The 12,537-nt window shown below is 35.6% G+C and overlaps 1 protein-coding gene across 2 annotated transcripts in view; it reads left to right on the top strand.

Moving 5' to 3' along the window:
• LOC112046259 (uncharacterized) overlaps window positions 1-12,537 on the top strand; it is a 36,819-nt gene that overhangs the window by 12,128 nt on the left and 12,154 nt on the right. For both annotated transcript variants that reach the window (XM_052884673.1, XM_052884674.1), the window contains exons 2-5: window positions 5,979-6,133; window positions 7,825-7,999; window positions 8,695-8,926; window positions 11,234-11,380. In XM_052884673.1, coding sequence (XP_052740633.1) covers window positions 5,979-6,133; window positions 7,825-7,999; window positions 8,695-8,926; window positions 11,234-11,380 — 709 coding nt within the window. The remainder of the gene's footprint in view (window positions 1-5,978; window positions 6,134-7,824; window positions 8,000-8,694; window positions 8,927-11,233; window positions 11,381-12,537) is intronic.

Raw genomic sequence — 12,537 nt, 5'->3', positions numbered from 1 at the left:
AGTCTTAGATGGAAGCGGGCTAACTTGTAAGGAGGATGAAAATCCACACCCCTTTCGGTTTTTCTACTCCTATTTCGTAATCTACTCATTGTAAAACCTCAAACCATATCACAAAGCTTTTCATTCATACAGGTCGCTTGGTAATGTTCATTATCACATGAGTAAACCGTGCTACAATTTTTTTTTATTTTTAAAAAGTTCCATGTCATTGGCTACAAAAATTCAGGCTTCATTAGAAGTGACAAATCTAGAAGGCCACGTCGGTACAAAAATCGAGGAGGCCCATGACCAACGTCAATATATTATTTAATAAGTATTGTTATCATGGTCGTAGAAAAAGTAGTGTATGCCACTTCACGTAATTAGCGATTGTAGCACTCGTGCTACAATGGCCCCCAATACATAACAATTGCATAAATAACTATATTTAAATAGTTCTTCTAACTTAAATTAGCATTCTTTCTACTTAAATTAGCAAGTTTCGTCATAATATCATAATGAATGTTAGCATTATGTAGAAAGGGTAATCCTTTCTACTTAATTAACCCACAAAAATTATTGACAACAGGAAGTTGATGCTCTTAGCGAATTCAAATGAATATGGCCACGAAACAACTTACCTTGTAATTTTTAGCTAACACCCATCTCGCGGTTCCACCCGCGTAGTTCCGATTAATGTGAGAATATGAGGATAAGGGATAAGGGAGAGCCTATTCAATACAAATAATGTAATCTGTCATATACAGAATTATATTTCGGTAACTGGCATAAAAAATATACTAATAATATCTTCCTATTAATATATTTAATGTAGAAAATACATAGATGAAATTTATATCACAACTATAAAATATCACAGTTTTGTGCCGTAGATTACTATTGACCTTCTCTATTAGTAAATCATCACCTAATAAATAATCTTATAGTTCATTGGCTCGTATGAGAGGTGAACGAAGAAGCCTCTTATAGGAAGGTCAACATAACAGCTCCAGTTTAGAGCTTAAAAATTAATAAACCTCTTGTAAGTCAGTATATTATTATCGACGTCTCTCTAGCTATTCGTGAAAATCCAGATCATAAAAAGGCAGACTGTCAAACAGAAGGATAGAAGCAGCTGAGGTCTTTGTTTTACAATACGTAAAAAATAAATGTAGATACATATACAATAAACGGTGAAGGAAAACATAGTGAGGAAACCTGCATACCAGATAATTTTCTTAATTCTCTGCGTGTGTGAAATCCGCCAATCCGCATTGGGCCGGCGTGGTGAACTATCGGCCTCTCATTTTTAGAGGGAACTCGAGCTCAGCAGAGAACTGAATATGGGTTGATAACTATAACATATACAATACAAAGTATAGATACCATCCATAGACTTGCATAGAACTGCCATCCATAGAACTGCATAGAGGTCTGCATCCATCCTTAGTTGATGTCCTTTGAACGCGTAAGAATTTCGGTTCTTCATTCCTGATCCGCACAGCGAAGTTATGGAATGCCCTTCCAGCTTCCGTTTTCCCTACCACCAATTGGGTATATTCAAGCCAAGAGTGAATAGGCATCTTCCAGGCAAGCGCGTTCCACCATAGGCTACATCATCGCTTACTGTCAAGCATAATTGCAGCCAAGCGCTCGCGCTATATCGTTCGTTATCGACCCATTTTCAACTCACTGCTGAGCTCGAGTCTTTTCACAGAATGAGAGGGGTTCACACCATGCTAGCCCACTGCCGATTAACAGACTTCACACACGCAGAGAATTAAGAAAATTCTCTGGTATGCAGGTTACCTCACGATGTTTTCCTTCACCGTTTGAGACACGTGACATTTAAATTCTTAAAATGCACACAACTGGAAATTTGGTGGTGCATCCCTGGACCGGATTCGAACCCACACCCTCCAGAATCGTAAGCAGAGTTCATGTCCACTGAGCTACCACGTATCTCATATAGGGCTCGCCTATATATAATGTAAATAATCAATAAATAATACGCTAGTGTCGTGGCCACACCAAGAACCAGTGCCGTTAGCGGAAGCGTGCCTGTGGTAACGGCTCACGTATCACTTTCGCTTTTCACTGCCAAGGCGAGTACGCGCGGGATGCTAATAGAGACGAACTATTGGGCAATGCTGCGGAAAACCTTCGCGTTATTCGTTGTAACTGCAAAACTAGCTACTTCAATATCTATCTGTTACGAAGTCAGAATAGGGAACTAATAATCTGAGGTTAATCTGTTAAAAATTCAACTAAAACACAGATTTGTGCAATGTTGCGTAAAAAGTTCCCGTAATGTGTAGAATAACTGCAAAAGTATGTCCTTATATAGCTGTTTGTTCAGTTGATTAAGAGAAGACACCTAATACAGATTTGTGATATCGTACGCCAAATATCTACAGGATAAAATTTTTTTCTGTCACAGAATTCTCAATAGCCCCGAATCAAGAATTTGATGGTATTATGGACTTTAGTTCATAAGAAGACAATTAAATACATAGATTTGACAAATGCTGCGTATACGTAAAAAACCTGCAAAAAAGTGCATGCAGCTCCAACTTTTCATTTGTGTGCACTTTAAGAAATTACATATCACGTGTCTCAAACGGTGAAGCAAAACATCGTGAGGAAACCTGCATACCAGAGAATTTTCTTAATTCTTTGCGTGTGTGAAGTCTGCCAATCCCCTTTGGGCCAGCGTGGTAGACTATTGGCTTAACCCCTCTCATTCTTAGAGGAGACTCGAGCTCAGCAGTAAGCCGAATATGGGTTGATAATGAATGTCATAATAACACCTTAAGACTTAGCTGCATCAGGGAAAATACGTAATAAAACCCTTTATAGTTTACTGTTTAGCTAACCTATAAAGAAAATTATTATTCATCGAAATTACAAACATTAATCTAACCACAATTAAATAATACCATAACGCCACAGTACTGGAATATCCGCTCTTTCGCAATATCCCAGCTAATATGTGGTTAACGTAATATGTAACATGGTTTAGAGATCAACAAACTTGTGCCGGTAACTTAACTGTATCTATATCTTTCCTGTTAGAACGAAGGCCTGTGTTAGCTAGACATGTCTCATTATTAATTAGTTATTATAAATGTTTTTTATTCATTTTTGTATTTTTGTCTGCAATTAAGTTTTTCTTCTACTTCTTCATTTTATAAAGGCTGGAAAATTGTTAGCCCATGCTCCTATCACAGTTAAAGTAGCCATTATGGGTTTCAGACCATGATGGCTTTCTAAGGTAATAGGTTTCGGGGTTGCAAATTCCCAATTGTACAAGTACACCCTTTTTTTCCTATGGAATATTATGAGGAATCTGACCCTGCTTTGTAGCATTAATGCGCTAGAGACCCTTGAAGTTATTTTTAAAAAATAACGATGTTCTTCGAAGGATTGCCGCGAAACTGAGGGAGTGACGTCTGGGGTCATGATTCTCTTACGGCCAGTTTCTTCATCGCAAGTAACAGTCAAAGTAACGTCATAAATCAAAAGTGACGGTCTTATTCACTGAAAAATAAAGTCTTCTTTACTACTTACTACTTTTACTGTTACTTAAGCTTTACATGAAGAAACTGGCTGTTAGAATTATGCCGAGGAAAATGTTGAGAAAAATGGTCCGTTGAGTGTCTGTACTTGCTACTGTAGCGTATCCGTAGTCATATGTAGTTTGTAGATTATATATAACTTGATAACACAATCATATGTTTCTTCTCATGTCAACGCTAACCACTTGTATATTTTTAGCTCTACTAAGTTACTAATCCAATGCATTTTGTACGTTGTAATCAGTTGAACAATAAACGAAGATCGATAAACACGCATTTTCTTTGCCTTTCACCTTCTCCACACACGGCAAACTATATTTCATAACTACAAAAATCCAAATTTCATAATTTGCTACCATACTTAACTATGGTAGAAGCATACGCTGACAAACTTTCATCATTTATACAATGATGTACGAGTAGGTCTGGCTATGATAGGCCTTCAGTCCATGTAGTGCCTAACGAACCGAAGATTTCCTCGTTAAACCAATATTATACAATCAGTTTATAGAACATCAATAGCTTGCGGTCATGACAAATTCCTACACGTTATTATAGTTACTATACTAAATGTAAGACAGACTATTTTTCCATGTGTCATTTAGTTGATACCTAATGATCTTTATTGTGTGTTTACTATTGTCTTTCTATGATGTAAGATTCGGAAGTGTTTGTTTTGATCATGTAATTATTGGCATCTTGAAGCTTAATGACTGATTGTGTGACAGTGAGGAATTTTTATTTCTCATCATATTTAACAACAGTTCTATAACAAACATCACTCGCGTAAAAATAACTAATTTTGTGTTTCAACAAATTTTTCGTTAGTCCATCTTGTTGGCTTTGTGCAGTTTCCATAAAATAGTTAAATAAAAAAATGTTTCGTAACTGTAGCCACATTTTAGTCACTATGACTTTAAAGTACCAAATGAGTTTTTATGAATTCTTCAATAATAAATTAACGTTGTGTTCCCGTTAATTCAAATTACTAAAATGCATAAAAATGCACTTTTGGGAGGATACCCGTGCTCTACAGTGAGCCGAATATGAGTTGTTAATGATGATTATGATCAAAAAACAGTTACTTTTAATATATTATTTTTGCAACACACTAAAATTACTCAAAATTACACTAAACCAATTTTTGATATCATAATTTGGCTCAGCATCACTTGCAAATTAAACTTCTTTGGACTACTATTTGTATACTCTTACTACTATTACTACTGTTACTACTACTATTAATACTACGTTATCAACCCATATTCGGCTCACTGCTGAGCTCGAGTCTCCTCAGAATGAGAGAGGTAAGACCATTCATTAGTCCACCAAGCTGGCCCAATGCGGATTGGCAGACTTCACACACGCTGAGGATTAAGATAATCTCTGGTATGCAGGTTTCCTCACGATGTTTTCCTTCACCGATTGAGACACGTGATATTTAATTTCTTAACACGTTCGCTGCGGTACGAGGTAAATTGACCTCGTACGTCCAGCGTCTTCAAGGGTTACGAGGTCGATGGACCTCGTACCACACCACAGAGTTCTAGTATGTGGTCAAAAAACCTCGTACCGCACCAGAGGAAAGTACAGAAAAATCAGTGCCGCAGCGAACGTGTTAAAATGCACACAACTGAAAAGTTGGAGGTGCATGCCCCGGGCCGGATTCGAACCCACACCCTCCGGAATCGGAGGCAGAGGTCATGTCCTATGATATCAATACTATTACTATTTATGTATTAGTTTTGATTTATTGGGCTTTCCTAATAAAAACAGCGTCTTTGGAAACAAGTTAACTATGAAAATCCATTGCGATGGTGTAACTGTTACCACCAAATTAAAATTATTTGTAAACACATTTCTTCAATCTTCATCATGATAATTAAGATAACTGATGATAAGTAAGTTCAAAAGTCACTAATGGTCAAGCTCAAACCGCACGCAACTTGCAAGAATTACATAAGTCCATTAGACCATAAAAAAAAACTAAATTCAAAGTGATGTGCTTATTTTGGTGTATCATTGAAATTACTTTCGCTTTTATTTGTATTCGTGACTGGATGTGCGTTGTACGATTTGCAAACAATGCCTTTTTATTTATGAATTTGTACTTTAAAAACTGAAATAATTACCGTATTATTTAACACTAGTTACGCTTCGCTGTTTTACTCAGCCTACATTTTAACCGAATCTGATATTTTAAGAAGCTGGTGCTTCTTAAATTAGTACTTTTTGTAACCTACCTAACCTACTATTTAAATCATCATAAGAGGCTTTACGCTTTGAAATAAATAATAACTAAGAAAAAAAATGTCCTAAAAATTTTACTAGGACAAATTAATTGTGGTTAGCTGTTTATTTTGTCATTATTGTAAGAATTCTCGCTTTATAATATTTTTGATGTTAAATATTATTCCATAGGTCTGGATCTGCATGCTCTGCATGGCGACCTCAATGGCTGCCCCAGCACAGAGCCCTTTGGAGCTAGACATCATCGACATGGCAGCCATCAGCAGAATGTCTCCACAACAGTTAGAAGTACTAGCTGAAGGGTTAGCGGTAGAGGAGATTATGAGGTAAGAGATACTTAGTAGTCTTTTTTATTTTTTTTATTATTATCTAAGATGAAAGCGGAGTAACTTGTTAGGAGGAGGATGTAAATCCACACCCCTTTCGGTTCGTACCGCTAAGCTATTTAACGTTCCGTTAAATAGCTTAGCGGTACGTCTTTGCCGGTAGGTTGGTAACTAGCCACGGACATACGTTTTGCGTACCTAGTAGGTAACATTATCCTTTATCGAACGTCAAGCCGTTCGATAATGGATAATGTTACTAGGTACGCAAAATCATTGAAACTTCGTTACATTAGAGCTTTTATATATACCTACAGATAACTAACACTATGTTTTTGTTTTATTTAAAAATACCAAATAGTTATGATTTTACATGCATTCAAAGTTCGCATAAATATCGACTGTTATAGGCAATTTTGTACTTCTGACTTACCTACTGACGAACTAATAAGTAAAATTGTTTTTTTTTTTTGTGTTGAAAACCCCATTTATCGAGGAAGGCTACATAACATCAAGCTACGACCAATAGGAGCAAAGCACCGATCAAAAATGTGGCCAAAACAGGGAAAATAATGTTCGGTCGTCGGCTAGTCTTCCTAATATTATGCGAAAGCTTATTCTCACGAAATTTCGAAAATCGCTTGACCTACAAAGATGAAATTTGGCAGGGATGTAGTCCATAGTTAGTAGGTATCTGCTAATAATAGATTTTGTGATAGGGCGAGATTAAAGAGGTCTAGAGGCTCTCACAAATTTGTATGATTTTTTATGCTACAAACTTGAAATTAGGCAGATATTTTTTGTTTTCAACGGAGAATACAGAAAGCTATTTAAAAAATAGTAAACATTATCCATTATCACGTAAATCGCCATAAGATTTTAACATGTACATGGACAATTGGACATGTCCAACACTCCTATTCGTGAGCTAGTTCACACGGAGTGGTGTAAAACTAACTGAGACGTTTCAAGAGTGTGTTTATTTAATAGCAACCAGCTTTTATTTATAGTCTACGCCCAATACAACGTAATTCTATTGAAATAATATGCAAAGTACGCGAAACATACAGGGTGCTCTGGGAACTAGGTGTGTTGCGTTTTAAATGTACCTATTTAATTTTGTTGTACATGGCGACGAAAATAAGGACAACTTTGGCGCAATATATAAGTACTTATAAACACTTAAATAATTAAGTAACACTTAAGCAATGGAACTGAGATTATAGCAGGTATTATAACTAAGTTTGGCGCAATCTTTACTTGCTTACTTGAGTTGTTTTATGAGTATGTGCAATTAGTGTCCTTAACTATTAAAAGAAACATAGACTTGAATTGAGAACCTCCTCCTTTTTTGAAGTCGGTTAAAAGAAGACTTAACGGCCAACACCGATTAAGTTTACATTTAATTTATATAAATAAATGATAGGATAATGTTAGACTAGATATTGATAAAGATATAGATTAGATATTGATTATAACATTAATAGCTTAAAATCAAAATCTTTACATACTTATTAGTATGTAACTGTAGTATGTAACTTTCGTATGTGTTTAAATTATTACATAGATTACCTAGTGGTATCATTATTAGAAAAGCAGAATTTTTAAAGCTATTAGTAATCAAAATTAAAGAGTTATCTTTACTGCTTAAACTGAAATGTATATTACAGACCTTTCCAATAATTTTCCAACAGGACAAAACGATCATCTGCACAAGCGTTGACATCAGCCGTAGTATCGAAGGCCTCGTCAGGGTTACAGAGTAAAGTCAGTCTTCTGGGTCAGGCCTCGTCTGGTGCTGCATCATTCATTGCGTCAGCGTCTAGCAAGACTGGCCATTCTGCTGATACGGGATATTCATATGAACCGGTAAATATAAAAAAAAACTGCTACGTCTCCATAAACTAGTCGCGTCGAGTCTCAAATCGCAAACGCTTTGAAAATTAAAAAAATGCATGGGAATGACATTTGCTATAGACAGGTCACGTGATTAAGTTATCAATCGGATCTGTCCTGTCCATACGTTTTCTTAGTTTTCGAAGCGTTTGCGTTTGTAGAAGGAGAATCGACGTGGCATATGGCTACAGGACCTGGTACCTACAATCTTTTGATATGATATATCTCAATAAACAGTACATTTAATGGGAAAGATGGATATTGATTATTTTCAAAAACTTGTTAAATCGTGGAGCTACTGGAATTTTTAAAATAAAATATAAAATCAAATCGTTTTCTTCTTATTCTAGGATAATGTCAGTTCACACAGCCTTACCAACTTATTTCGTAGTTAATTTTAGAGCTCTCATAGTTTCTTGACAAGACCAAACAAAAGAAGAAAATAAAATAAAAAAACAATGAACATTAATCAAAATGAACAAATTAATAAAGACTTTTAAATAATTAACTTTTTATCCATCCATGACCCCGAGGACAAATTTTAAACTGATCTATCTTATCCACATGAACATAATCTTAAGATACATGATAGATAAAAAATTGCTCAAAATACTCGTGAATAACAAATACTAAAATTTTTGATGTGTACAAAATTGTTTATTTTACAGCAAAGCGAAAAAGTGGATTACTGGGGCTTAAAAAAATCTATCCTATACACTCTCTTCCAAGCCGTAAAAGCCATCACCGGTGGTGTAACCATCCTGAAAGGGCAACTTATTAAGGGAGGTGGAGCCCTGGCAGCCACATTAGGCAAAGTGATATCTTCAAAGGGCGATGCTGTCAGCAACATTGGAAAGAAAATCGTCAGCTCAGCAGCTTTGAGTCCAAAGAAACCAGTCTGTGAGTATTTTTTTTTTTTTATTCTTTACAAGTTAGCCCTTGACTACAATCTCACCTGATGGTAAGTGATGATGCAGTCTAAGATGGAAGCGGGCAAACTTGTTGGGTTAGGTTAGGATGAAAATCCACACCCCTTTCGGTTTCTACAAGGCATCGTACCGGAACGCTAAATCGCTTGACGGTACGTCTTTGCCGGTAGGGTGGTAACTAGCGACGGCCGAAGCCTCCCACCAACCAAAAACAATGTTTGATCGTTATTTATCTCTATACTCAATTTATATAAATACATTCTAACACAAAATAATCAATTACTGTAAAGGAATCTAATGAAATGCACCTTTATTTGTGATTCCTTCTTATGCGATCGACTTCTTTGATTTATCACCAGACTTTTTACTATCCATATAACCGTAACAACAATTAAATTCTATTTTTTTAGTCTTATGCGATTTTGTTTAATGCTTAACTAATAAAACTAAATATAACTATTAGCTTGGTTATCTAAATTCACACAGTTTACATTTAACAATTACATCATCATTCAGAATGGCTCGATTTTCACAGTGATCATTTACAACCGTATTAGCATGCAAGCTCATGTCTTAACTAAGATTTACAACTCAAATTGAGTTATAAATCTTAGTTTGCATTGTAATAAAATATCGATTGTCATTCAATGTAATAAAAAAACCTTTTGCCGAATTTAACTACTAAATACTATAAAACTTCATGTTAGCATTACTAATAATATATTATGAAATATCCATAATACTTTGCATGTAAATAACAAACATGTATTTGTTATTAACATTTGTTAATGGTTTGAGCATATAACATTTTATGGAACTAACGGATTCAGATAAGCTTCTCTTTGACTTATTCTACTTGACAACTTCAGCCCATTGGCTAGTACAGTTACGGAAGCAACCAATAAGCTATCGTCTACCGGCAAACAGAAGCGTTAACCGCTTATATTTCTGAAGATAATAATTTTACTTTGGATATAATGACAGTGATGATGCACGTTGATACAAACGTTCTTGGTCAGTCATACAAATACAAGCGGACTTCCCGGATTAAATTGACTATACTGGGGTGTGATTCCGCTATTTAATACTCGTCGATGTAATATTCGCTTACAACAAGTTTTATTAGAATTTGAACTTTATTTCTATGGGATTCCAAAAATATGTCACGAACAACGTTGCCATGGAAATGAGCGATGACACACCGCTGCAACTATACAGAATGCAGGGGCTGATGTTGAATTGTTTTATACTGATGTGATTGATATGTGTAACGATCATCGGTGGCTCATTAACATGGTAGTTCCATCAGTTTCTTTAATAACGGTTATTGTGGGAACTATTTTATTGTAGTGTCTTCCATCGTCCCTTTCTTTCATCGCTTTCCTTAATTTCTAATGTAATTTTCATATTCTTGTGTAGGTATTCACAATACAATATTAACAATACTTAACTTCATGAATTTATAATCATAAAGATGCTTGGATGCTATTACATCGGTTTTCATCTTCACATTAGTAGAACTAATTATTTTATGTAAAATATAAATATTGTAAAGAATGATTTTAATAAAGCAACTGTTACGTTTATTGCTAGTTATTCTCGGCAGAACGTATCTTCCAAACCGGTGATTTTTTTTTTTATTCTTTACAAGTTAGCCCTTGACTACAATCTCACCTGATGGTAAGTGATGATGCAGTCTAAGATGGAAGCGGGCTAACTTGTTAGGAGGAGGATGAAAATCCACACCTCTTTCGGTTTCTACACGGTATTGTACCGGAACGCTAAATCGCTTGGCGGTACGTCTTTGACGATAGGGTGGTAACTAGCCATGGCCGAAGCCTCCCACCAGCCAGACCTGGACAAATTAAGAAAATCTCAATCGGCCCAGCTGGGGATCGAACCCAGGACCTTTGTCTTGTAAATCCACCGCGCATACCACTGCGCCACGGAGGCCGTCAACATACCTTGATAGAATTGCTTACTAATATATAGCCAAACTTGACTTGAAATTTTAAAAGTTATAAAGTAAGCTTATTTGAACTAAACGAATTTATCAATTTTTTGACTGTTAAGAATTTACTATTATTGTCAATTATTTATTCTTTTGTTAGCAAATTTGATGTGCTGCAAGCATTTTACTCATATGTTTCAGCATAATTATTAGGATTTTTTAAATCTACGTACGTATGTTTGCCGGGTCAGCTAGTAATTAGAACAAAATTCTTTTATACCTGCTTTTATTACATCTGAACCTAATATAGGATGCTATGATTTCCAGCTACAGCAGTGTACGGTCCACCGCCCACACACATCGAGTATGGTCCACCGAGCGCTTACGGCGCCACCGCACCAGCGCACTACGCTCACACCGGACCGTCTGCACCCACGGGCTTCGCTGCACACAAGTACCCTGCGCAGTTAGATGGTATGACAATGTAGTTTATGTCAACAGCCTAGGCTGTCAATAGATTAGTCTATAAATACAAGCCTCGGACAAGAGGAAGTAAATTGCACTTGGGTGCTACATTTGTGCGTGCCACAATGGTATTAATAGATACCTACAGTGTTCAACCAACAGGAAGTGGTTAACCGAGTGATCAACCGATCACCAGAGAGTGTGTGAAAACATTACAGACAAGCACTTAATTATAGAAAACTAGCAGACGCCGCGCGAGTTCCCTAAGAATACGGGGATAAAATATGGCTTAAAGCACTCGGAGATAGTATAGCTTCTCAACAGTGAAAGAATTTTTCAAACCAGTTCAATGCAAACAAACATACAATTCTTTCCTCCTTATAATATTAGTATAGATAACGGTGTCCTAGTAGGCAGTGAGAATAAAGGAGACCGATTATTATCATACATTGGTGGGCCCAGATTTGATTAACCGTTACAATGTCCAAATTAGTGTCATTTATTAAATAACAATATCAGTTTTAGAGTGGATTAATTTCAATTTGATTGACAATTGCATAATCAAGATATGGGCAAGTATTATTAAAGGCATTATAAAGCGATTTCGGCAAAAAATACATACCTATTTCCAAAAAGAGATTTTGATTAATTGTAAAATTAAGGATGTGGCAACTTTTTTTTCTGTAACGTGCTGGGCCTAATAAAATGGTTGGTATCCTCTAAGAGTAACAAAATAGACTTCTTATAGGGAGCGCGTTTTATCATAGGCTGCTTCATATAAAAAACAAAATAGACACTGAACCTATTTTTTGTGAATGCAGCCAATTCATCAATTCATCATCTACGTTTTAGTTAATTTCTTTTCTGTATGTGAAAATATTAAGTTATTTATAGGAGGTTGATATTTCTCAGGTAATAAAATTTAAGATATTTCAAACATTCAACTTAGTTTTTAATGAAAAGTCCATTACGATAATACTAATATAAAAAGTAATAGAATTCACATGCATAATCTCTCATAACCTAAAAGCGTCGTAATAGTAGGTACTAAGATTTCAAAAAAAATGAGATGAAATAAAATTTTTGATATACGTAGTTGTGAAGCATAATAATGGCAAAAAATTACCAAAAAATATATTTTTATATACGTACGCTCTACTTAGTTC

This window comes from Bicyclus anynana, chromosome 12, assembly GCF_947172395.1.
Source record: "Bicyclus anynana chromosome 12, ilBicAnyn1.1, whole genome shotgun sequence".
NCBI lineage: Eukaryota > Metazoa > Arthropoda > Insecta > Lepidoptera > Nymphalidae > Bicyclus > Bicyclus anynana.
This window is presented reverse-complemented; position numbering and strand designations above follow the sequence as displayed.